Genomic DNA, 27,901 nt, shown 5'->3' with positions numbered 1-27,901 from the left:
AATCAAGTGTGTAGCATTTTTATATATAAACAGACACACACACATATACCACACACACACACACACACAGACACCCCACACAGTAGGACACTGTACCTTAGCCCCAGATAATCAGGTTTATAAATCTCAGCTAGTGTCTAAGGATATAAATTTTTAATAAGAATCCTAGAAAACTGTGGCACCATTTTTGAGTTAGGGAAATTTTTGAAAGCTAGGAGCCATGCCAACCAATTGGTTATGGTGTCCTTGAGGGCTGTGTTGAGAAACATCCTCAGGGTGGACGCATGCACAGTAATAAAGATATAAATAATGAGACTCAATCCAGTGACTCAATACTGTGAGCTCCAACTTTTAATGTGATTCTGTGCCTCCAGGTAGAGCTGAAAAGAACGGCAGATGGCTCCCTAGGGTGCTCAATCAGGAAGTTCTGGGCCTCGTACTTGAAAACTCCACAGTATAGCAGTGGTTCTAACTGGATGCTTTTGTTCTGCTGTCTCTCCCTGCAGAGGTGAGACAATGTCTGCAGACATTTTTGATGGTCAGTATATCAGACAGGAGTGGGAAGTGCTTTTGGCATCTGGTGGATAGAGGCCAAGGATGCAAGTAAGCATTCCACCATGCACAGGACAGCCCTTCACCACACGGATGATCATGTCCAAGTTGAGAAACTCTGATCTAAGGCTCCCTCGGGACCAGGACTTATAGGGAAAGCCAGAGGGGTCCCTCACTCTGAAGCAATTTCTATGTCCCTCCATTAGTAGGGCAACCAGAGCTTTCTCTGTGAGCCAGAACTCAGATTCATTTCCACAGCACAGAGGGGAACTTGGCAGAAAGGTCCCCAAGGTGAGCCAAGGGAAGTACAGCACCATCCTGGGCCTGGAGCTGAGATGTCGGGCTGGTGGCCATAGGCTCTGTGAGGCTCTGCTTTCCTTGTTCAGCTTGAGGGCACTAGGGTACAGTTTCTAGTAGATGTTGACCCTCAGATAATTCCTCCCAGTCGTTTACTATACATCCTGGTGAGAGAACCCTGAGCCAATCAGAAGTTAGTGTTTTGAGTTTCTTCAGATCTTGGTCTTACAATACAGTACAAAAAGTCTTTGGACAATTCATAACTCAGCAAAGGAGTCCTGGACCAAATGATAGATCCTAATTCCAGCTCTGCTGCTTCTGAACACTGAGAACTTAGCCACAAACAGCTCTTCTCTGAAATAGGGATGACTTCACCAGCCTAAAAGGTATGAAAACCTTTTGAAAATTGCAATTAATCATACAAATTCAAATACTACTTATATGATAAAATTAACACTCTTTTAACCACATTCAAAAGAAATATAATGAGTACTAACTGGTTAAGATTTTCTACTAAGCCAGGTCTTCTTTTAAAAACATGATCTCAAAATGAACTGGGTATCAGAATCGTCTGGGGAGCTTGTTTAAACACAGGGGTTCCACCCTCAGAGTTTCTGGTTCAGTAGGTGGGGACAGGGCCCAGGAGTCTGCATTCCTATCACGTTCCTGATGCTACTGGTCTGGGGACCACACACTTTGAGAACCAAATGGTTCTAAAGCATCCTCTAGCTTCTGCTGGGTTGGCCAAAAAGTTCATTCGGGTTTTTCTGTACCCACATATGGAAAAGCTTGAACAAACTCTTTGGCCAACCCAATACTTCTACGTGAGCATAGTCAGTCTTAGGATTGAGTTGGCTTAGAACACCTACTCAGGCTAAAGTCAAGGATCCATGCCTGGCTGCCCATCTGAATCACCTGTGGAGTTTCTTGGTACTATTTTTAACCTGGATACCTGGCTCTGCCATCCATCCCACTGCAATGGGGTCTTAGGAGAGAGAAGTCCAGGCATGTGTGTTTTGCAAAATGACACCAGAGCATATGATCATGACAAATAGCAACAATTGGATGATACATACTTCCTGTGAAATGCTGAGTTAAGTCTTCCACAGCATTATTTCATTTGATCTTCCCAATAACCTCATGAGAAGACCACTATTATCATCCCAACTTTACAGTCAGGATCAGTCACCTTTTTGAGGTAGTACAGCTAATCAGTGGTGGAGCTGAGACTTAAAGTCAGGCAATCGGACTCCAAAGAACAAGCTCTTAACCACTAAGTCTCCAGACTCCCCTATTTTGTATCAAACCTTGTGAACCAAGGAGCCAGTGCTTTGAACATGAGGGAGAAACAGAGAAAGAAAATACTGAAATAACCTGTATTACAAAAGTGCAAGCTCTTGAAATCGTCTCTTGGAACCATTTATGTAAGAATGCCTTCACTTTCAGCTACTGTTACTTTATTAAGATGTCATCAGATAAAAACAAAACACTTTTTTTGCATCAAACAAAACCCTGGTGATAAAGACTGAGATTTATCATTAAGAGTGGGCTGGATGCTATTGGGGAGCAGACAGTGAAGTCGGCAGGGGGAGTGGGGTCTGTGGGATGTGGAAGAACAATCCATGGCTACCCCTCCAATTACCACCACATCTCATCACAATCACAGAAGCATGCAAATGGAAATGCCAACACTTCCAAGATCCTCTCAAAGCATACGACATTCGTGCCAACCAACACAATGAGCTTGTCTGCCTGAACGGCTGGTAATGCCCTTTCCTACTCCTGGCTGTGAGCACAAGGACACTAATACACTCTGTAGGGACTGCTCTCTGCTGAACTTGAGTGTTAGACCCACACAGTATTGCCATGAGTATTAAGGCTGCAGAGAGACCCTGCTGCTGCTGCTAAGTCACTTCAGTCATGTCTGACTCTGTGCGACCCCATAGATGGCAGCCCACCAGGCTCCCCTGTCCCTGGGATTCTCCAGGCAAGAATACTGGAGTGGGGAGAGACCCTAGACAGCATCAAGTCTAACCATTCCTTTTTTTTAAAAAAAAAAAAAAAAAGGGAAACTTATATTCAGCACAGAAAAGCAACCTCAAGTCTACAAAGTCTTAGGGGCAGAATTCAAGGCAGGACCCAGCTCACCTAGCTCCTAGTTTAGGGCTCTTTAAACAGCCTCTTTAAAAGTAGAACTTGACTTTTCTCCCTTACTTTCCCTAGATATATTATTTTATTGGTGATCACTGGGGGACAATCTGAACTATCAGACAAAAAACTACTAATGATATTTCAGAAAAGCAAGGAGAGAAAAGAACTCTTTCTTGGCAAAGAAATATCGATTAATATGTTTATCCACAGTCATGTTCTCTTTGTATTAATGTTTGTCTCTTTAAAAGATTCCATAAGAGATGCTTGGAAATTTGATATTTTGAATAGTTCTTATCTGTCCATCTCTTGATACTCACATTCTGTACCAACTTAAAATGATGCCAATAGACAAAAATTGCTCAAGTAGAACTTACCAGACTGTTAGCTCTTAAAGACCAAGGTTAAAACTTTTTGAGGTTGAACTACAAATTTACAACCGGCACTAACCTTTTCATAGCATGACCTGGCTCCTGAAGAGTTGATGGTTTAAGGTCTTATTGGCCTTGATGATAGAATAAGTGAGCTTTTACTGTCTGTTCAGTTCACTTCAGTCGCTCAGTCGTGTCTGACACTTTGTGACCCCATGAATCACAGCACGCCAGGACTCCCTGTCCATCACCAACTCCCGGAGTTCACTCAGACCCATGTCCATCGAGTCAGTGATGCCATCTAGCCATCCCATCCTCTGTCATCCCCTTCTCCTCCTGCCCCTAATCCCTCCCAGCATCAGAGTCTTTTCCAATGAGTCAACTCTTCACATGAGGTGGTCAAAGTACTGGAGTTTCAGCTTTAGCATCATTCCTTCCAAAGAACACCAAGGACTGATAATCTTTTAGAATGGACTTGTTGGATCTCCTTGCAGTCCAAGGGACTCTCAAGAGTCTTATCCAAAACCACAGTTCAAAAGCATCAATTCTTTGGTGCTCAGCTTTCTTACAGTCCAACTCTCACGTCCATACATGACCAACTGGAAAAACCATAGCCTTGACTAGACGGACCTTTGTTGGCAAAGTAATGTCTCTGCTTTTGAATATGCTATCTAGGTTGGTCATAACTTTCCTTCCAAGGAGTAAGCGTCTTTTAATTTCATGGCTGCCATCACCATCTGCAGTGATTTTGGAGCCAAGAAAAATAAAGTCTGACACTGTTTCCACTGTTTCCCCATCTATTTGCCATGAAGTGATGGGACCAGATGCCATGATCTTAGTTTTCTGAATGTTGAGCTTTTTTGTTTTTAATTTAAATTTATTTATTTTAATTGGAGGCTAATTACTTTACAATATTGTATTGGTTTTGCCATACATCAACATGAATCCACCAAGGGTGTACACGTGTTCCCAATCCTGAACCCTCCCACCTCCCTCCCCATACCATCCCTCTGGATCATCCCACTGCACCAACCCCAAGCATCTTGTATCCTGCATCGAACCCAGACTGCCAATTTGTTTCTTATATGATATTACACATGTTTCAATGCCATTCTCCAAAATCATCCCACCCTCTCCCTCTCCCACAGAGTCCAAAAGACTGTTCTATACATCTGTGTCTCTTTTGCTGTCTCACATACAGGGTTATTGTTACCATCTTTCTAAATTCCATATATATGCATTAGTATACTGTATTGGTGTTTTTCTTGTTGAGCTTTAAGCCAACTTTTTCACTCTCCTCTTTCACTTTCATCAAGAAGCTTTTTAGTTCCTCTTCACTTTCTGCCATAAGGGTGGTGTCATCTGCATATCTGAGATGATTGATATTTCTCCCGGCAATCTTGATTCCAGCTTGTGCTTCTTCCAGCCCAGCATTTCTCACGATGTACTCTGCATATAAGTTAAATAAGCAGGGTGACAATATACAGCCTTGACGTACTCCTTTTCCTATTTGGAACCAGTCTGTTGTTCCATGTCCAGTTCTAACTGTTGCTTCCTGACCTGCATACAGGTTTCTCAAGAGGCAGGTCAGGTGGTCTGGTATTCCCATCTCTTTCAGAATTTTCCACAGTTTATTGTAATCCACACAGTCAAAGGTTTGGCATAGTCAATAAAGCAGAAATAGATGTTTTTCTGGAACTCTCTTGATTTTTCGATGATCCAGTGGATGTTGGTAATTTGATCTCTGGTTCCTCTGCCTTTTCTAAAACCAGCTTGAACATCTGGAAGTTCACGGTTCACGTATTGCTAAAGCCTGGCTTGGAGAATTTTGAGCATTACTTTACTAGCATGTGAGATGAGTGCAATTGTGTGGTAGTTTGAGCATTCTTTGGTACCCAATTGCAAATGGCATATATTGTTCATTAATTTATAAAATTCTTATATGCCATTTTTAATTGCCTACAGGCAGTAAAAGCACAATTTTTCTGTCCTCAAGGCCAGTAAGTATGGTCTTAAACCACCCCCCCTCCAGGAGATAGATCATGATATGAAAAGGTTAGTATCAGTTTGTTGTACAGCAGAAACTAGTGTAACTTTGTAAAACATTTATACTCCAATATAAAAAAAAATTTTTTTAAAGAGAGAGGAAAAAAAAAGAATGTACAAAGTAAGCTCCTAACATTCTCTGTGGCCGTCTTCTCTCGCAGGGCACGTGCACATCACAGACTTCAACATTGCCACGATGCTGCCTGGGGAGATGCGGATCACCACTGTGGCCGGCACCAAGCCTTACATGGGTACGGGTCCCCTGAGCTGCCATGGCCACTAAGAGCAAAGCTTTGTTTTCCATTCCTGTGGACACCGTGTACTGGAGGTCCAGTCATCTGTAGGGCCTTGCAGCTAGGAATGACAAGTCCCTCTCGGACTTTACCTGGAGAGCTTCTGATTGCACAGGTCTGAGGTGAACCTCAGGAATCTCCTTTTAGCAAGCATCCAGTCTGATCTTGATTCAGGAGGGTGCAAGGGACTACCTGTAAAGAACGTTAGTTTATGAGTTATTAAGGACAGTTTCTACCTACTTCCTGATGAAGAATATTAATAGTTCATTCAATAAATACCTACTCATTGCCTCTGTTTCTGGTGCTGGTGATCTTGTAGGGAGCAAAACAGACAAGGTCTCCAACCCTTGGGGCTTACCTTTTAGTGAGAAGAGTTTAAAAAAAGAAAAAAAAAGAATCAGAGAAGTTACGGCAATAAGTGGGATGGTAATAAATGGTTTAAGTATTACTATAACCATGATTTACATACTCCTGCATAAGGATGTAAGTTCACAAAGTACCTTCCCGTTATGATTTTGGTTTTAGGTGTATCATCGCTATAATCCCATGAGCAGTTTGCAGGCAAAATATTTGAACTTGAAATTAAAGGCAAGAGCATTGCCACCTTCTTTCAATATTTCATTGTCTTACTTGCAGAACTAAAGAGGAAAAACAAGTCATCTGTAGGGGAAAATGAGCCTGATTTTATGTGATGTTTGAAAACCTGCAAATTTCCTGGCTTCCAATTATCTTCAGGGGTATTAAGTCCCTTTTGTCACTTTTAAAATAATGGACACATACAATACAGTCTATTTGCTGCCCCAAATCCACAGTACTCAAATGATAAAGAGGAATCTCCAAGCCTGCTGGTCTGAGTTTATTCCCCAGGTTTCCTGGGTTTCCATATTAAGGGCTATTTTCTTGAAGCCAAATCAGAAAATGTGCATCTGGGTTTTCTAGGCCTGGTTTCCATGGTGAGAGGAGTAAAGGAAGATGATCTTTCTTTTCTCTCCCCAGTGATTTTAAATACAATGCCCATATAATTTGATTCTCCTCAAAATTGGCATTTCCAGTCTTTGTCACCACATAGAGCTAAGAAATTGGAATCCAGTCAAGTTTCTCTGCCCTCTCTACCCTCATCCTTATAATTAACAATTACCAATATTTATTGAAAGCCTTGTAGGGATCAGACAATGTGTTAAATGCTTTGCATTCATTGACTCATTTATTTTTCTCAACAACCCTGTGAGGCAAACTGTAATTATCACCATTTTACAATGAGGAGAACAAGAAATAATTTGCTCAAGATCACATGGCTAATAATTGAAAAAGCCTACATTTAAAGCCAGCTCTTTTTGACTTTAGAAATTCAAGCTTCTCCCTAAAAGAAAGATAGAGAGACTTTAAAACATATGTATGTATGATTCTTAAATGGTTGTAAGCCAAATGAGGTAGGCCAAGCTTAAGCTCTCAGAAATATTTCTAGTTTTATTTTTAAAAATGAATATCTGTCAGTACATATCTTCATCCGGAAGTTGTTCTTGCCTTTGATTTTTGGATGGGAATCTTTCTAAGAGATATCAGAGGTGGATGTCTGCTTTCTTTTTTTGAAAGTTATGTTCCCAATAATTTGGTAAAATCTACCTAACAGATATTCACCAGCACTCTTTTTAAAGTGTTTCTGATAATTAGCAATGAACCAGAAAGAAACAAATTCTAAAAAGAAAGAAAACTAGGATGAAATACTGAATGAAATTCATAGGAATATACAATGTGTTCTAACGTAAGATGCTAAACATATTATGCATCAGGTCCTCAGCTCTGGCAATAAGAATATGGACCATCTGCCAGTTCTTAAGTACCTTCACCCAACAAGGAAGTTTTGCTCTTTTGAATTCATCATCTTCTACCTGTATGCTCTTTCCAATCACTCCAATCCTTCCTTCTCCCCTGCCTTGGTCTGTGTGAATGTAATCAGGATCACCTAGAACGTAACCATTTAAAAGATTCATGTTCATCATAAACTAAGTGTTTTTATGTACTAGCAACTACATTCTGTGACTTTTATCAGTAAATCTTAATTATTATAGCTTTATAATACAGTTTAACAGATGCAAGTCCCTTTATCCTTTTTTCAGAAAACCTTTATTATTCACATATTTTACAGAGGAAATTTAGAATCATTTTCACAAATTCCATGAATTATTTCTGTTGCACTAAATTTATATATCAGTTTTGGACCCTTTCTTCATGTCCTGACCAGAATCTACTGTCCAGTTGCTTTAAAATCTGAAAAGCAAACCACATAATGGAAATCCAGATAGCTAATAAATGTATTAAAATGTGGACAGGCTTATTAGTAATCAAGAGAATGCCAATTTAAACCACAAGGGAAGACCATTATGTACTCAATTGATTGGAAAATGTCACAAGGTTAGTTAATGCCAAGTGTGGATAAGGAGGTTGAGCAACGTGAAGTCTCATGCATTGCTGGTCAGAATGTTAATTGATACAACCACCGTGGTAAACAGTTTGATGCCATCTAGTATGTGTGAAGATGAGCAACCCATCCCCAGCATTTCCCCTCCCAGAAATGTAACCTAAAGATAGATGGACTTAGAAGAATCTTACATGTGCAGGAATATTCATGAGAGCCTTGTTCAAAATAGCCCCGATTGAAAACAACCCAAACGGTTATTAACAATAGGAAACAGGTAAATTACACTGTGTTTGTATAGCTTTGAATGTGAACAAACTATGTGCAGCAAGTTGGAGAAGTTTTATACACGTAATGTTGAGCAAGAAGAGCAAGACACCAAAGAAAACAAGGAGTAAGATTTAACACACACACACAAAACACACATACTCATATGTTATTTATACATATATGTTATACACACATCTCTTATATAGACATACAAACATAACATCTATATAACATATATATTACTAAAATAGGGAAAACTAAGTTGCTGCTTAGAAATGCACAAACAGAGAGTCAATCTATGTAGAAAGGCAAGAAGAAAATTACCAACAGAAATTTGGGATAGTGGTTACTTCTGTGTTTGTAAACAGGACAGGACCCAGTGATGGGGTCAAGATTCTATGTTGTAAGGTTACATGGCCATTTGGTTATAACTGCTCATTAAATTCTTCTTTTATGTTTTATTTACTTTTCTGAATGGAGATATGGAAATATTTTAAAAAACAAACAAAATACTCAATGGTTTTTTGAAGGAAACAGTCCTTCGCCACCTCTATTTGTGTCAACTCAGAGATGGAACATTCGATGGAAGCCTTCAGCGTCTCCTTGCTCTGGCTTTTCAGCACTTTGAGGGTTCAAAGAATTACCTATCCGTTATGCTTTTGTGGCGGAGAAGGCAATGGCACCCCACTCCAGTACTTTTGCCTAGAAAATCCCATGGACGGAGGAGCCTGGTAGGCTGCAGTCCATGGGGTCGCTAGAGTCAGACACAACTGAGCGACTTCACTTGCACTTTTCACTTTCATGCATTGGAGAAGGAAATGGCAACCCACTCCAGTGTTCTTGCCTGGAGAATCCCAGGGCCAGGGGAGCCTGATGGGCTGCCGTCTATGGGGTCGCACAGAGTCGGACACGACTGAAGCGACTTAGCCGCAGCAGTAGCATGCTTTTGTGGAGAAGGCAATGGCAACCCACTCCAGTATTCTTGCCTGGAAGATCCCACGGACGGAGAGGCCTGGCAGGCTATGGTCCTGGGGTCGCAAAGAGTTGGACACGACTGAGCAACAACATGCTTTTGTATGTTGCCCTTTTTTCTTAACGTTCTTCCCAAATTCCTCAATTCCTAACCTACTGTGAATATTTATTGAATGAATAAATGCATATTCAAATGTCTTCATGCTGGAATACAGCGTATGTAGGAGAGGATTCTACTCATAAAAACGTCAAGGGTGGTCCAAGACAAGAGAATACACAGCTTTTATAGATGTTTATTCTGTTAGATATTTTCTTAGCACAACGGTCTGTTTATGTCTCAAAGTTCTCTGCAGCTTCTCTGAGATATCTATAACCTGTCACCTGGTGGGACCACATCTGATGACTTGCTATGAGATAATGATAAGGGAGGGCAGAGTTATAGTCTACTGCATCCAGTCTGTGGGGGCACTGTGGGGTCAGGACCATTATCTGCCAACCTTTGTGGGGAGCTGTGACTTGCAGAAAGAATGCAGTGATGCATGAAAGGTGAATTCACCAGGGGATGAAGCCTACTTAGTCCTGCTAAGGGCTTTTACAGTCAAGATCAGTCCTGGCACTGGGATGTCAACATAGTTCCTCTCTAATTGGATGTTGCCCACAGGATTTTACTTGAAATTGAGTGCACCAGGCAGGGCAAACCCATGAGCATTTCCCACATCACGCCAATTTCCTTTGTCCAGAACTTGCACCCTACTACAGGAAGCTTGGGTCAAGTGTGCAGCTTTTGGCTAGCTAATATTTCTAGTGTTACAGATGTCTGTCCCTCTTGAAGAGTATCTAATTTTTTGAGAACTTCGCAGGTACCAGACACTGTGCTGAGATTTTGGCAGCCATTATCTCATTTAGTTTCTCACCTCTGTAAGAACTGCCTTCTCATGATCCTTGCTGATGATTCTGACGCTCAGCCCACTAACTCAATTAAGGTCATGGTAAGTGGTGAAGGCAGATTTTTGAGCCAGACAGCCTGCTTTCACAGCTAAAGTTTGTAGACAGTGCTTGATTGACTGATTGATTCAGTATTGTTCATTCATTTAGCAAGTTTCTATTAAGTGACTCTAAATGGCAGATTGAGTACTGGACAAGCAAGCAGAGAAGAGACCTATCCTTGCTTTCTACATCATTCTCCCCACTACATCCTTCAGAAGTTAGTTCTATTCTTGGAACAGTAGGTAGAAGGTTCTCAGTGTGTTAGAGAATGTGTACCTGGAGATATCCACTGGAATAAGATTGACTGAGGTTCTGCCTTCCACTGGAGTCAATGGAAAGAATTGTTAGAGAAATGGAGATCAAAACTACAATGAGGTACCACTTCACACCCATCTGGATGGCCATCATTAAAAAGTCTACCAATAGCAAATGCTGAGAGGGTGTGGAGAGAGGGGAACCCTCCTACATCGTTGGTGGGAATGTAAATTAGTGCAGCCAATATGGAAAACAGTATGGAGATCTCTTTAAAAACTAACAATAGAATTACCATATGATCCAGCAATCCCACTCCTGGGCATATATCCAGAGAAAACTAATTCAAAAAGATAAGTGCACCCCTGTGTTCATAGCAGCCACTATTCACAATATCCAAGACATGGGAACAGATGAAGGTAAGGAAGATGAGGTCCATATATACAATGGAATATTACTCAGCCATTAAAAAGAATGAAATGCCATTTGCAGCAACATGAATGGACCCAGAGATTATCACACTAGATGAAGTCAGAAAGACAAATACCATATGATATCACTTATATGTGGAATCTAAAAGATGACACTCTTTCACACCTATCTATGAAAGAGGAACAAAATCAGGGACATAGAGAATAGACTGATAGTTGCCAAGGGGGAGATGTGGTGAGGGGAATGGATTGGGAGTTTGAGATCATCAGATGCAAACTGGTAAATATAGACTGGATAAACAACTGGTAGCTCTGCTGGTAAAGAATCTAACTACAATGCAAGAGACCCCAGTTCAATTCCTGAGTCAGGAAGTACCCCTGGAGAAGGGATAGGCTACCCAGTCCAGTTTCTTGAGCTTCCCTGGTGGCTCAGACAGTAAAGAATCCGCCTGCACTGCAGGACACATGGGTTCGATCCCTGGGCTGGGAAGATCCCCTGAAGGAGGACATGGCAGCCCACTCCAGTATCCTTGCCTGGAGAATCCCCATGGACAGAGCAGCTTGGCGGGCTACAGTCCCGGAGGTTGAAAGAGTAGGACACGACTGAAGCAACTAAGCACAGTGCAGGCAACAAGGTCCTACTGTGCAGCACAGGGAGTTATATCCAGTATCATGTGATAAATCATAATGGAAAAGAATATAAAAATGTATATATATGTATATGACTGAGTTGCTTTGCTGTACAGAAGTAATTAACACAACATTGTAATTCAACTATACTTCAATTTAAAAAAAAAAAAAAAGGAAGAATTATGGAACAGAGAGTCAATGCCCCATGACTGATGTATATATCACTCTGAGTGCCCCACCCTTTCTCCTCTCGTTTATCCCCAGTATCAGGCTGCAAATGCTACTCTTGCCTCTTCCAGATGACTCCAAACTGGAAAACCAATCTCCTGTAGTTGGAGCCAAATTCTGAACATTGTTTGCCACAGTAATACAAATTTATGTCCTGACCACAACCCTTCCAAATCAAGACAACGAAGTAACATCTTCCCAGCCTTCTTGCTTACAGAGTCAACCAGACATCTGAGGCCTGATGGGATCCAGTTTTTAATAGGCACATGTTCTAAGTCAAGGAAGAATTTGTCCATTAAGGCCTGTGGATGCTTGTGTGTGTTGGTGATGAATGAGAAAGACTATAAAATTAGAAAATTTGCCTACAGTGAGCAATCTAGCAATGGATGATAAACACCCTAAAAGTGTTTATACCCTGTTCCCTGGTAATTTGCCTTTGAAGGAACATGTGTGAAGATAGATTTGTTAATGTCTCAGGGAGCAAAGCAGGCTTCCCAGGTGGCTCAGTGGTAAAGAATCCGCCTGCCCATGCAGGAGATGCAGGTTCGATCCCTGGATTGGGAAGATGCCCTGGAGGAGAAAATGGCAACCCACTCCAATATTTTTGCCTGGAGAATCCTATGGACAGAGTAGCCAGGCAGGCTACAGTCCATAGGGTTACAAAGAGTCGGACACGACTGAACATGCACAATTCAATCGGAGTAAAACTAACTCTTCTGTGTTTTTCAGCACCTGAGATGTTCAACTGCAGAAGAGAAGCAGGCTATTCCTTTGCTGTTGACTGGTGGTCACTGGGAGTGACAGCATACGAGCTGCTGAGAGGCCGGGTACAGTAGAATTACATTTATCTTTGATTACTCTTCCAGTAAGTTTCATTTTTACAGTGAAAGGATTGAATTTTTTTTTTTTTTGGCTAAAAATCAAGTAGTTTGTTTCTGAGATGAAATCAATTCTGCCATGTGATGCTGGTTGCATCCCTTGGGGTTTCTGCCCATAATTAATTCACTCTTCTACATATGGGACCAAGAATGTGAGTTGACATTAAATTATGCAGATAAAATTAAATGAATTATAGGGAAATTATTAACTCCCAGAGAGGGAAAATCAATACACCTCATGCCCTATCTTGTATAAATATATTTGTTTGTTTAAAGAAAATCATTTTGCAGTTACAGTCTAGGGGTTTGATTCAGACACACTTCCCCAAAGGGAATGTGAATTATTAATCCAACACAATTCATGCCCTGTCTTGTCGGATTTCTGTCTTTCATTTGGCTCTCGAGTTCTGGGCTCAGTGGCAAATTAGAATAGCTTCCTTTTAAAAGTAACATTTCTTAAACTCAGAAAATGCCTAATTTTGCTAAGAAGAGATTTTTTTTCCTCCCTCCCATATTATTGTACCTCCCGGTAGTTCCCTGTGATTGGATGTAACTGAGAATGTATTAACAGCATTAGTTTCATTTTTCGTTTCTTCTTTTGCTTAAGAAAGGTAAAAGCAAGTGACTATTAGGTTGCTGAATTTGTATCTACATATATGTTATCAGCTATAGTGAATGTTACACTTATATTTGTTGTGCTTGTTGTTCAGTCCCTAAGTTGTGTCTGACTCTGCGACCCCATGGACTGCAGCACACCAGGCTCCTCTGCCCTCTGCTGTCTCCTAGAGTTTGCTCAAATCCATGTCCACTGAGTTGGTGATGCTATCTAACCATCTCATCTTCTGTGCCTCCTTTTCCTTTTCCTTATTCAGCTCATAACTAAAAGTGTGTACGCTTTTACCAGCCTCTCTCTATTTTCTCCACCCTCAATCCTTGGCAATTATACTGTTCTACTGTTTCTATCAGCTTGACTTTTTTCCCCAAAGATCCCATATAAATGATATCATGCAGTATTTGTCTTCTCTGTCTGACTTATTTCACTTTGCATATTGGACACAAGGTCTATCTATGTTGTTACAAACATCAGGATTTCCTTCTTTCTTATGGCTGAATAATATTCCATTACTCATATATATTGTATGTGAATATGTATTTTATATGTAATGCTCCATTATTCTTTTATAATTATCCATATCTCCTGCAATGCAGGAGACGTGGGTTCAATCCCTGGGTTGGAAAGACCCCTAGAGAAGGAAGGGCAACCCACTCCAGTATTCTTGCCTGGAGAGACCCATGGACAGAGGAGCCTGGTGGGCTACAGTCCAAATGGTTGCAAAGAGTCAGACATGATTGAGTGACTGAACACACATATAATGAATATTATGTGTAAATATGTGTACTTAGTCATGTCCAAATATTTGTGGCCTCGTGGACTGTAGCCTGCCAGGCTCCTCTGTCCATGGAATTTTTCAGGCAAGAACACTGAAACAGGTTTCCATTTCCTACTCCAGGGGATCTTCCCGACACAAGGATTGAACCTGTGTCTGCCGTGTCTCCTGCACAGGCAGGCGGGTTCTTTACCACTTGCACCACTTGGGAAGCCCCATATAAATATATATATGTGTATAAATATATATATATATATATATATATATTACATATACACATATCTTTATTAATCTGTTAGTGGACATTTAGGTTGTTTTGGTGTCTTGGCTGCTGTGAATAATGCTTCAATGAACATGGCAATGCAGAGTCTCTTTTGTAAAGCACAAATCTTACTTTTCGTAGTGAGGAAAAAATGTTGCTCCCTAATTCCTCACACGCATATACCCTTCATCTGCCTTAGCAACCCTCCCCTCCTCCCCACACTCTTCAGACGCCTTAGCTGGTTACACTTTGCTCTTTAGTACCAGGTTGACTTTTCAGATTTTGCTTCAGTATGAACAATGCTGACTCTTCGCAAACTCACTTCAGCCTCTTTGGACTTCCTCATCCCTTGAGGCATCCCTCAAAGGTCTTCCTCTCATTCTTTTGCCTATAAAGATATTTCCTAAGATAAACCCTGTTTTTTTTTTTAATAACTCTTTGAATAAGTTTGGAAATAGCTAAATTAAGTTTGAATAAAGTTCAGGAGGTGTCTAAACTGTAGAGTTTTTCAGAATCCTTATATTTCATGTAGGTTGTTCATTTCTAACAAAAGACAGACTTGGACTGTCCCAAATTTCTTTTGCAGGAAAAGCCTTTCTCCAGGTCTTTTCGTATCAGATCCTACCCATTCTTTAGGGACCTGGAAAACACAGCTCCTTCTCTGAAGAAACTTTCTCTGCTCTCTTTAGCTAAAGTGATCTGTGTATCTTCCAAATATTTATGTACTTTCTCTCTCTTTTATATGGATATTCCCTGGTGGCTCAAACAGTAAAGAGTCTGCCTGCAGTATGGGAGACCCTGCAGTGTTTGACCCTTCCCTGGGTTGGGAAGATCCCCTGGAGAAGGAAACGGCAACCCACTCCAGTATTCTTGCCTGAAAAATTCCATGGAGAGAGGAGCCTGGCAGGCTACGCAAAGAGTTGGACACTACTGGGCAATTTTACTACTCTCTTATAACCCTTCTGAATTTAAAATTATTGAAAAATTATAGAAAAGCAGAAAAATAAAGGTAGAAGTCAACCACATCCTCTAAAGCAAAGTCTCAGTTAAGAAATTAAACCCTCCTTTGACCTTCCAAATCTCATCTTTCAGAGTGTATTCACTTCCAAACCTTTTCTGCTTTTCTAAGGATAGTCTATTTTTACATACATGTACATACACATTGTTATTGTTGTTTCAGTAAAAATAAAATTATGCTTTAACCTTTCTGTTGAGACTTTTTTCACTTAAGATGAAATGTAGAACTCTCTATATCGGAACACCTAAATCTATTTTCTGTTTTAGGATTAAAGCCATTTCACAAATGTATTGCCCTTGTAAATTTTTCTAGCTATATCAATTTTTATGTTTTCAATCTCTTCTATATTATTAGAGTATAAATTTATTTAAGGATGAAGCCAGTGTTTTAAATAGTTTAGTATTATCCACAGTATTTTGCTGTAAATAGGTACCTGACAAATGTTTGTTGAATGTATGGGGGAATCAGATCAGATTAGATCAGTCGCTCAGTCGTGTCCGACTCTTTGCGACCCCATGAATCACAGCATGCCAGGCCTCCCTGTCCGTCACCAACTCCCAGAGTTCACCCAGACTCACGTCCATTGAGTCAGTGATGCCATCCCGCCATCTCATCCTCTGTCGTCCCCTTCTCCTCCTGCCCCCAATCCCTCCCAGCATCAGAGTCTTTTCCAATGAGTCAACTCTTCGCATGAGGTGGCCAAAGTCCTGGAGTTTCACCTTTAGCATCATTCCTTCCAAAGAAATCCCAGGGCTGATCTCCTTCAGAATGGACTGGTTGGATCTCCTTGCAGTCCAAGGGGCTCTCAAGAGTCTTCTCCAAAACCACAGTTCAAAAGCATCAATTCTTCGGCGCTCAGCCTTCTTCACAGTCCAACTCTCACATCCATACATGATCACAGGAAAAACCATAGCCTTGACTAGACGAATCTTTGTTGGCAAAGTAATGTCTCTGCTTTTGAATATGCTATCTAGGTTGGTCACAACTTTCCTTCGAAGGAGGAAGCATCTTTTAATTTCATGGCTGCAGTCACCATCTGTAGTGATTTTGGAGCCCAGAAAAATAAAGTCTGACACTGTTTCCCCATCTATTTCCCATGAAGTGGTGGGACCGGATGCCATGATCTTCATTTTCTGAATGTTGAGCTTTAAGCCAACTTTTTCACTCTCCACTTTCACTTTCATCAAGAGGCTTTTGAGGTCCTCTTCACTTTCTGCCATAAGGGTGGTGTCATCTGCATATCTGAGATGATTGATATTTCTCCCGGCAATCTTGATTCCAGCTTGTGTTTCTTCCGTTCCAGCGTTTCTCATGATGTACTCTGCATATAAGTTAAATAAGCAGGGTGATAATATACAGCCTTGAGGTACTCCTTTTCCTATTTGGAACCAGTCTGTTGTTCCATGTCCAGTTCTAACTGTTGCTTCCTGACCTGCATACAAATTTCTCAAGAGGCAGATTAGGTGGTCTGGTATTCCCATCTCTTGAAGAATTTTCCACAGTTTATTGTGATCCACACAGTCAAAGGCTTTGGCATAATCAATACAGCAGAAATGGATGTTTTTCTGGAAGTCTCTTGCTTTTTCCATGATCCAGCGGATGTTGGCAATTTGATCTCTGGTTCCTCTGCCTTTTCTAAAACCAGCTTGAACATCAGGAAGTTCACGGTTTACATATTGCTGAAGCCTGGCTTGGAGAATTTTGAGCATTACTTTAGCGTGTGAGATGAGTGCAATTGTGCGGTAGTTTGAGCATTCTTTGGCATTGCCTTTCTTTGGGATTGGAATGAAAACTGACCTTTTCCAGTCCTGTGGCCACTGCTGAGTTTTCCAAATTTGCTGGCATATTGAGTGCAGCACTTTCACAGCATCATCTTTCAGGATTTGAAATAGCTCAACTGGAATTCCATCACCTCCACTAGCTTTGTTCGTAGTGATGCTTTCTAAGGCCCACTTGATTTCACATTCCAGGATGTCTGGCTCTAGGTCAGTGATCACACCATCGTGATTATCTGGGTCATGAAGATCTTTTTTGTACAGTTCTTCTGTGTATTCTTGCCACCTCTTCTTAATATCTTCTGCTTCTGTTAGGTCCATACCATTTCTGTCCTTCATCGAGCTCATCTTTGCATGAAATGTTCCTTTGGTATCTCTGATTTTCTTGAAGAGATTCCTAGTCTTTCCCATTCTGTTGTTTTCCTCTATTTCTTTGCATTGATCGCTGAGGAAGGCTTTCTTATCTCTTCTTGCTATTCTTTAGAACTCTGCATTCAGATGTTTATATCTTTCCTTTTCTCCTTTGCTTTTCGCTTCTCTTCTTTTCACAGCTATTTGTAAGGCCTCCCCAGACAGCCATTTTGCTTTTTTGCATTTCCTTTCTATGGGAATGGTCTTGATGCCTGTCTCCTGTACAATGTCATGAACCTCATTCCACAGTTCATCAGGCACTCTATCTATCAGATCTAGGCCCTTAAATCTATTTCTCACTTCCACTGTATAATCATAAGGGATTTGATTTAGGTCATACCTGAATGGTCTAGTGGTTTTCCCTACTTTCTTCAATTTCAGTCTGAATTTGGCAATAAGGAGTTCATGGTCTGAGCCACAGTCAGCTCCTGGTCTTATTTTTGCTGACTGTATAGAGCTTCTCCATCTTTGGCTGCAAAGAATATAATCAATCTGATTTCGGTGTTGACCATCTGGTGATGTCCATGTGTAGAGTCTTCTCTTGTGTTGTTGGAAGAGGGTGTTTGCTATGACCAGTGCATTCTCTTGGCAAAACTCTATTAGTCTTTGCCCTGCTTCATTCCATATTCCAAGGCCTAATTTGCCTGTTACTCCAGGTGTTTCTTGACTTCCTACTTTAGCATTCCAGTCCCCTATAATGAAAATGACATCTTTTTTGGGTGTTAGTTCTAAAAGGTCTTGTAGGTCTTCATAGAACTGTTCAACTTCAGCTTCTTCAGCGTTACTGGTTGGGGCATAGACTTGGATTACTGTGATATTGAATGGTTTGCCTTGGAAACGAACAAAGATCATTCTGTCCTTTTTGAGATAATATGGGGGAATAAGTCAATACAAATCAATTCTGACACATTCTTGGAGAGAATCACCAAGGAGGCTGTATGTAATTATGTTTCAAAATATAGCCAACTCAAAGAAATGAAATAGCAACATTTAATTACAACTAGCAACACAAATAAACCACAGAAGAAAGGTGCTAAACAGTCATTCCCTCCACATGGACAAATTGTGATTTACAGAAAAATACATGCTTCAAGGGCTTCCCTGGTGGCTCGGATGGTAAAGAATACGCCTGCAATGTGAGAGACCTGGGTTCAATCCCTGTGTTGGGACAATCCCCTGGAGAAGTATGTAAAAGTCTACCCACTCCAGTATTCTGGCCTAGAGAATTCCATGGACTGTATAGTCCACGGGGTTGCAAAGAGTTGGACATGATGGAGCGAGTTTCACTTTCATATGCTTCAAAGGGGAATGTGCCTGAAACATCCCTGTAGTGTAAGAGCCTGACCATGGTCTTGATGAACGGGTCCCTTAGCCCTTAAGGTGCTTTGTCATCTCTCTGCGTCCCAGCTCACATTGTGAAGGCAAGGTCCACATCTTCTCTAGTCTTGTAAAACCCATAGTATTAGCTTATGATAGGGACATATGTTGTTTTGCACTAATTGTACATCCTTGGCTGAAGCTCTTTTGCTTTTGTACTCCTAAAATAAGACTAGAATCACAACACTTTGTGCCATCCAACATTTTGCCCTTTCCATCTTGTTTATTCTTTATATTCTCATTCTTAATTTATATGCTGCCCTGGAATTGTCTGCTATATCCTCTCATTGTACACTGTAATTTTTCTTTATATCACTGTATCCCATTGATTTCTGTGTTAATGTGTATATACATCTGTACTGCTACTGCTGCTGCTAAGTCACTTCAGTTGTGTCTGACTCTGTGCGACCCCATAGACAGCAGCCCACCAGGCTCCCCCGTCCCTGGGATTCTCCAGGCAAGAACACTGGAGTGGGTTGCCATTTCCTTCTCCAATGCATGAAAGTGAAAAGTGAAAGTGAAGTCACTCAGTCATCCGACTCTTAGTGACCCCATGGACTGCGGCCTACCAGGCTCCTCCATCCATAGGATTTTCCAAGCAAGAGTACTGGAGTGGGGTGCCATTGCCTTCTCCGATATCTGTACAGTCTCTGTAATTATTCATGGCTTCAATGAGTAGACTATAGGCTCTACCAGTGTGGAAATCCCATCTGTCCTGTCTTCATTGTATCCCCAGTGCCCAACAGAGGTGCTGGAACATTACAGGCATTCATTCAATATTTGATAAGTGAATAAATACACAGTTCTGGTTGTTGATGGCTTAATGTGGATTTTAAAATTTAGAACTAGAAAAATAGGTTATTGTATAAGACAAAGGCAATTAGACTATTTGGAACAAGTGGACAGACCACGAGGATTTAAAAATATATATATTGAATTCAGCCCTATGGCCTTCTAAAATAAAAGAAAAAATGCAGCATAATGTTAAACCATTTGCTTATAGCATTGTCAGTTAATTTATTAGTTTATCAAAGCATTTTGTGTATTTAGATGTCTCAGAATTAGGTTTAGAAATATAAGTGGACTGAAGAAGAAAATTTTAAAAAAGAAAAAAATATATATACCCACACATATAACCCTGGAAGCTTGAGTGTGTCAACTTGCCCTAGCTCTGAATGGTAAACATGCGGTGAATCACAGGTAGTGACCCACAGTGCCCTTGGCTTGCAAACAGTAAATAAACATTAATGATGTTGATAAGGTACACTCTTTTTCTGGTATTGAGTTACAAGTGTTATTTCCACTCTGTCATTACTGAAGCAGATGAATTAATTATGGTCATTTATTCAGTCCTGAGGAAAGAAAGTATGTGGCAGGTGTTTTTAAACCTCACATAAAAAAATAAAGTTTGGCCAAGCTCCCTTTTAGGGAGTCAGACCTAGCACTTCCTGGTTCCCTGGGTAACAGGTGTTGACATGGCATGTTTAGAATTAAGACTTCCTTCACATCACCTTTCTTGATGACTCATCTTCCTATTCATTATCTACATTTATTGGGTTGGCCAAAAAGTTCACTCAGGTTTTTCTATGAGATTGTTTGGAAAAACCTGAATGAACCTTTTGTCCAACTCAATATATCCACCATTCTTTTTACCTTTGTTTCAATAATAATATCTCTCCTGTATTGTGTCTAATATGTATCAGTCACTCTATTGAGAACTTTACATGTATCATGTCATTTAATTTTCCCAACAATCCTCTAAGGTGGCTCATTTTACAGAAGAAGGAATTGAAACTAAAATTGACTGATTCAGTTTAACACTCAAATCCTTTTGCCTTCAAAGCTCAAACATTTAATTACATTATATGACCTTCATATACTTCATATACCTCAAATACAGATATCAACAAGGAAAAAATTAAACTCTTTCATTTCTCCCAATTTATCAGTCCATGGTCATTGTGCCTTGAAAGAACCAGGCACATGATAAAGGTACATAGCCATAGTCACTGTCCTATTGTTGGTTAATCTAATGTGAAAATTTTGTTCATGCAACAAACATATAATGAGCACTTACTAAGTGCTATGTCCCAAAGGCAAAAAATGCGAATATGGTATGGAAATGGCAACCCACTCCAGTATTCTTGCCTAGAGAATCCTGTGGATGGAGGAGCCTGTGGGCTGCTTTCCATAGGGTCGCACAGAGTCGGACATGACTGCAGCAACTTAGCATGCATGCATGCATTGGAGAAGGAAATGGCAACCCACTCCAGTATTCTTGCCTGGAGAATCCCAGGGACAGAGGAGCCTGGTGGGCTGCCTTCTATGGGGTCGCACTGAATCAGACGCGACTGAAGCGACTTACCACCAGCAGCAGCTAGCTGTAAGTAGCTCCCTTCACATAGAGAATCCCAGGGCGAATCCTTTATGAAACAGAAATCAGTATTGGTAAAGGTTGCCCTCTAGTGGACATCTGTGAAAATTACTAACAAATTACTTTGATTTCTTTCCTCCAAGTTAAAATTACAGCAGAGTCTGGCTCTCTTGAAACTAAAAATACTTTTGCCTCATCATAAAATTCTCCACCCAACTACACAGAACTAGCAGCTCATTGCATTTGGAGCGGGTGTTGAAGTCTTCTGTGTAACCTTCCAACCTGAACTTTGTCCGTATGATTCAAACAAGTAAAAAGAGGTGTGTGTCTGGTAAAACTCTGAATCTCTTTATAATCAGCACTTAAGTAATAATTTTTAAAACTTTTGTTTACTGAGCACTGGGCTTCTCTGGTGGCTCAGATGGTAAAGAACCCTCCTGCAACGCAGAAGACCCAGGTTTGATCCCTGGGTTGGGACGATCCCCAGGAGAAGGGAATGACAACCCACTCCCAGAATTCTTGCCTGGCAAATTCCACGGACAGAGGAGCCGGGCAGGCTACAGCCCACGGGGTCGCAGAGTCTGACATGACTGAGCAACTAACGCTACACACTGTTCAGTATTTTAGGTAAATACTTCTCTAAGTTAACCATATAAGATAGTTCCAAATTGACATCTCAGAGGTGGATTTAGCTCACAAAAAAGTTTCTTTTACCCAGAGGGATTACCAGCTTTTAAGAAGTTGGAGGTTTCTTGAGAAACTGTAGTCTTACTGTATCTTTTTAAAAAGCAGGAAATGTGGCAACCATGTACTGTGTCTGCATATGGCAACAAAACAATCAGCTGAAGGGGATTAGAAAATCCTATTGATATTTTATTGGTTGAAAATTGAGCTTGGTAACATTTACAAAGCAGTGTTTTTCCTTTTACCCTATGAAAATGAAGACTCTCACTTCTCTCTTTTAAGAGACCGTATCATATTCGCTCCAGTACTTCCAGCAAGGAAATTGCACACATGTTTGAGACAGCGCTAGTGACTTACCCTTCTGCCTGGTCACAGGAGATGGTATCCCTTCTTAAAAAGGTAAGAAGGACGAATGCATGACAAAAGGAAGTAATAAAAAGAAGCAGGCGATCTGGTTTGAAATTTAAGTTACAGGGCCTTCCCTGGATGTCCAGTGTGGTTTTTTTTTTTAATATAAATTTATTTATTTTAACTGGAAGCTAATTACTTTACAATATTGTATTGGTTTTGCTATACATTGACATGAATCCACCATAGGTGTACATGTGTTCCCCATCCTGAAACCCCCTCCCACCTCCCTCCCCATACCATCCCTCTGGGTCATCCCAGTGCACCAGCCCCAGGCATCCTGTATCATGCATCGAACCTGGACTGGTGATTGGTTTCACATATGCTAATATACATGTTTCAATGCCATTTTCCCAAATCATCCCACCCTTGCCCTCTCCCACAGAGTCCAAAAGACTGTTCTATACATCTGTGTCTCTTTTGCTGTCTCTCATATGGGGTTATCGTTACCATCTTTCTAAATTCCATATATATGCATTAGTATACTGTATTGGTGTTTTTCTTTCTGGCTTACTTCACTCTGTATAATAGGCTCCAGTTTCATCCACCTCATTAAAACTGATTCAAATGTATTCTTTTTAATGGCTGAGTAATACTCCATTCTGTATATGTACCCCAGCTTTCTTATCCATTCGTCTGCTGATGGACATCTAGGTTGCTTCCATGTCCTGGCTATTATAAACAGTGCTGCGATGAACATTGGGGTACACATGTCTTTCAATTCTAGTTTCCTCGGCATATATGCCCAGCAGTGGGATTGCTGAGTCGTATGGCAGTTCTATTTCCAGTTTTTTAAGGAATCTCCACACTGTTCTCTATAGTGGCTGTACTAGTGGAGAAAAGGGAACCCTCTTACACTGTTGGTGGGAATGCAAATGTCCAGTGTTGTTAAGACTTTGCCTTCCAATGCAGAGGTTGGGAGTTCAAGCTTTGGCCAGGGAACTAAGATCCCATATGCCTTACCACCAAAAAACCAAAACGTAAAGAACAAAAGCAATATTGTAACAAATTCAATGAAGAATTAAAAAAAACAAAACAGTCTACATCAAAACAAAAAAATGGTTATGATACTGGAGGCCATCATAATAATATATGTTTCTGGAGTGGGTTTTGCAGCTAACAGATTTCAAATACCTGGCTTCATTAATAAGGCAATGCACATGTCCTCTTGAATGTCTCAAAAGACATTTCAAATTCCATGTGCCCCGAATGGAATTCTTGAACTCTGTATTTCCTGGACTTTGTCCAGTGTTCCCTCGCTCAGTCACTGGCCTCTCCATCCACCCACTTATACAAGGCAGAACCAGAGATCACTCATTATCCTCATATCTAGTCCATCACCACGTTCTGTCATCTGACCTTTTAAACACCTTTTGAATCTGACACTTGTCTCCCTCTCCCCTGCTATCTTCTTCCCAGATCTACTGCCATCAAGTTTTGTTTGCCCTGCACACTTTTAAACACACTCCATTCTGTTCTCCGCTCTGCCCCACAAGGACCTATTCAAAGCACAGGTCATTGTTTTCCTACTGTTCTTAGGATAAAGATCAAAATAATTTGTATGGTGTAAAGGTTCTAACTACCCCTCGAGTCTTATTTTGGACTTTTGTCCCCCTTTTGAAGACACACAAACTGCTTTGTGCTTCCTTTTCCCTTCTCTTTCCCTTCCCTGACCTCACTCTCATACACCAGTCTCTCAGCACAGGCCTCTGCATGGGCTAGTCTCCTGCCTAGAACACTGCTCCCATCCCCAGTTCTCCTGGCTCCCTCCTTTAGATTATTACTACTCAATGTGATTCAGTAAGTGGTCCAAGTACATTAATTACTCCCCACCAGGTCTATAACAAAACATAGAAATTGAGAGAAGTATTAAAAAAAACTTGTATAGCAGTTTTGATATAGCAGTATAGCAGTTTTGTACAGCAGTTTGATACTGCTGATGCCTCAAAGCACATGGTCAGTGGACTCCTCTCACTGAACAGGGTGCCAGCCTATGTGGTGCTGTCAAGCTCAAATCACTGGTTGCACCCAGTGTAGAGTTTCGTACTAGCCACACACAATAACACCACATATTGGTTTCAGTGGGTTGGAAATTAAACCAAAGAGAAATATCTAGTCCTTCTGCATAGTTTGAGAAACACAGCTTTAGATCTCAGCTCAAATCTCCCTTCTTCAGGGAGCCTCCCTCTATTGTCAGCTCACACAAGCATGAACTTCCCTTCATCATATTTTTCACAATTTGAAATTACACATTGCACATGTGTGACTCTTGGGTTAATACCATTGCTCTCAAGCTGCACGAGGGAAGGACCACATCTGACTTGTTCACCATAGTGTCTTCAGCACCTAACACACAGCCTGACAAGTGATAAAATTTGGAATTTGAACTAATGAGGTCCAATGATTTTCATCAGATTTTTCAACGTACCCATGTTCACCAGGAAAATTAAGGATAATTGAGGCAGAATCTCAATCATGTGTATTATGTAAAAGAAAAATGAGGAGCCCAAGAGGATGAATTTGCCTTTTTTCTGAAGAGAGAAAACTTCACAGGTTGTAGCTGGTCAAGGAAAAGAGCTTTGTGGACTAAGACTTCAAAACCTATGTCTATTGTCTCTGGGTCAAGTGTTCTGTTTTCCAATAGGGATAACTGCTGTTGGCGATGTCAAAAATAAAGACTAGGGGCAGAGGTCATTTTCCATAAGCAAATTTTCCCTAGTTCCAAGACAGCCTTCTCACCCCAGAATTGTACCCTGATGACCCACAGTGATCACCTTCAGGTCCATTCTCTAGTGGAGCTGCTCCTTCCCATCCGAACCACAGGACCATAATGATACTGGTTCTAGGGTGGTTCGAGTGAGGAAACAAAATCTTTAATCTCAGTTCACAAAACCCAGAACTGTTGCAGTAATCTTAATGACATCTTATCTGTGTCAGTCCCAGTATATATTAATTACTTATATACATTGCTAAAATTTTTAGTGTGAAATGAATTTCATGTGTTAAATCCAATGTACATTTTTCCACTCAAGAAGAACAGATTTCTTAGTCACTTTAAACATGGCCTTATTTGAACATAGCCATGTTTAGTCATAGCTAAACCTAACGAAATAGGTTATTATCCCTTTTTTACAGATGGGTAAACTGAGGTTTAGAGAACAAACTTGCCCATGATTAATCAGTCATGGAATCAGGAATCAAACATGTTTGACTCCAGAGGATAAGCTGTTTTCACTCACCACATGACCAGCTTACAATTCATTCTGACCATTCATTATTATCTATATTATTTGTTTATGGGACTAAGGCAGGAAAACACTGCTTGTTTCCGTCAATCCTATTCCTGAAAATATTTATAGGGAATCTTTATGATTTTTTGCTCCCCAAGTGACCTTGTTCATGATCTTTGTGTTTTTATTCCATTGGCAGCTACTTGAACTGAATCCGGACCACCGATTTTCCCATTTGTCCGATATTCAAAACTTCCCATATATGAATGATATGAACTGGGATGCAGTTCTGCAGAAGAGGCTCATTCCAGGATTTGTTCCTAATGTAAGTCAATCCTAATAAACCCTTAATAACTCTCATTCATTGCATATTCTTCTGTGTGCCAGATATATACCTGGTCTCATCAGATAGCCACACCAGTGTTGTAAGACAGTCAACGTTCCTGTTTTACAGATGAGAAAACCAAGGCACACACAGGGTAAGTTGGCCGACAAAGGTCACATGGCTAGCAGGTAGCTAAGCTGGGATTCCAGTCTAGGTCAGTGTTGGGAGTTCTAGCTCCTAACTACTTTTTTGTGGCTTACTTTTTAGTGGAAACAAGTCCTAATCCTACAAACAGTCTTTTCCAGGAATCTGCCAATTTAAAACATTTTCTCTGATTCCAAAGATGTAGGAATGTGTATCCAAGTTATTCTGTGAGTCAGAGGATTGAAAGCTGTCTGGGATGGATATTTGTTTTTACCCTTCATTCCTCTTCCTCTGGTAGTTCGGACTTCCCTGGTGACTCAGATGGTAACACATCTGCCTGCAATGCAGGAGATCCGGGTTTGATCCCTGGGTTGGGAAGTCCCCTGGAGAAGAAAATGGCAACCCACTCCAGTACCCTTGCCTGGAAAAATCCCATGGACAGAGGAGCCTGGCAGGCTACAGTCCATGGGGTCACAGAGAGTCTTACATGACTGAGCGACTTCACTTTCACTGATAGTTCTACACTGGGAACCATATTCTCAATGACTAACAAGCAAAGGGAAATAAGTCCCACCAGATGTACCTAGCCAAAAAACATCTGTGGCTTCCTGCAGTCTACTGAGCTCCAGCCAAGGAGCCAAGTGAGACCTCTAATCCCTCTCTCCCCACAGCCTGATTCTACACACTCAATTGTAGGCAGATTGGCAGAATAATCATCTCTTAAGGGAGCCTGCAGAAACAATTCAGAGTTTTCTGCTCTTAAGCCCAGGCCAGACACCTGCGATGGGCATGTGGGGGTGTGATCCTTCATGTACAAACAGCAGATGGGTGGGTGGGGTACAAAGCAAGAGGCACCAGAAGGCAATGGGAAGGAATTCTGGGATGAGGGAATGCTACCTTCTGGAGCAACAGGAGATGGGGTTCTACCTGGCTGCTCCTCGGGGTCCAGCAGGGACAGCTTGCACTCTTGGCTGACACATGCGGCCTTGGAGATGTAGGCACCTTTCTACTCTTTCACGCGCCACCCCATCAGCGCTGCCTCCAGAGACCTTGTGTGTGTGCTTCTCTGATTTAATTGTGAATCTAAATCATCTGAGGAGCTTGTTACACATGCAATTTCCTGGCCCGGTGTTCAGAAACACTGATTCTGAAAGTCTGGTTGGGGAACTAGGAATCAACTTAGGGTCATTCTGATCCACCACTGAACCTACTTTGAGAAACATAGCCCCAGAAGGCAAACTTTAGAAAAATAATTATAATAGGATTTTCTTTCTAACTCCTGGAAGGCTCCTTGGGAGTTTAGAAAAATAAACAAAATACAAACAGAACATGAAAAACAAGGCTGGCGATAAAGTACCTAAAACTTTGGGTGGAAATCCCAGCTGGTTATTCTTGGACTGTTCCTGCAGGACTGAGTTGTAATCTCCTTATTCAGTCTGGCCTATTTTCAGAAGGATACAGAAATGTAAGCAATCAGTCAACCTGTCTTCCTTGCAGAAAGGCAGGCTGAACTGTGACCCCACCTTTGAACTCGAAGAAATGATCCTTGAGTCCAAGCCTCTGCACAAGAAAAAGAAGCGTCTGGCCAAGAAGGAGAAGGAGACAAGGAAATGCGACTCCTCTCAGGTAAGCAGTCCCCTCACCCTCAGGGTCGTGGGATTCTTCACGACTGCTGCCATTGGTTGGAAAGCTTCCGGTGGGTGAGCTTCCCGCAGGAACTGGCAGCTTTGTGAC

At 41.1% G+C, this 27,901-nt stretch overlaps 1 protein-coding gene and 1 long non-coding RNA gene across 2 annotated transcripts in view; one reads left to right on the top strand and one right to left on the bottom strand.

Moving 5' to 3' along the window:
* STK32A (serine/threonine kinase 32A) overlaps window positions 1-27,901 on the top strand; it is a 133,946-nt gene that overhangs the window by 96,278 nt on the left and 9,767 nt on the right. Inside the window, exons 7-11 of the mRNA XM_006069396.4 lie at window positions 5,576-5,665; window positions 12,623-12,720; window positions 22,343-22,459; window positions 25,898-26,023; window positions 27,665-27,793. Coding sequence (XP_006069458.1) covers window positions 5,576-5,665; window positions 12,623-12,720; window positions 22,343-22,459; window positions 25,898-26,023; window positions 27,665-27,793 — 560 coding nt within the window. The remainder of the gene's footprint in view (window positions 1-5,575; window positions 5,666-12,622; window positions 12,721-22,342; window positions 22,460-25,897; window positions 26,024-27,664; window positions 27,794-27,901) is intronic.
* Window positions 1,094-27,811, bottom strand: LOC123335048. The gene is made up of 6 exons (XR_006553323.1): window positions 27,691-27,811; window positions 27,525-27,608; window positions 7,597-7,670; window positions 5,991-6,065; window positions 5,800-5,899; window positions 1,094-1,228 (listed from the first exon to the last, which is right to left on the bottom strand). It is a non-coding gene; the product is annotated as an uncharacterized LOC123335048 (long non-coding RNA).

The sequence above is a fragment of the Bubalus bubalis genome, chromosome 9 (assembly GCF_019923935.1).
Source record: "Bubalus bubalis isolate 160015118507 breed Murrah chromosome 9, NDDB_SH_1, whole genome shotgun sequence".
NCBI classification, from domain to species: Eukaryota; Metazoa; Chordata; class Mammalia; order Artiodactyla; family Bovidae; genus Bubalus; species Bubalus bubalis.
Note: the sequence above shows the minus strand (reverse complement) of the source record. Positions and strands in the feature narration are given on the sequence as shown.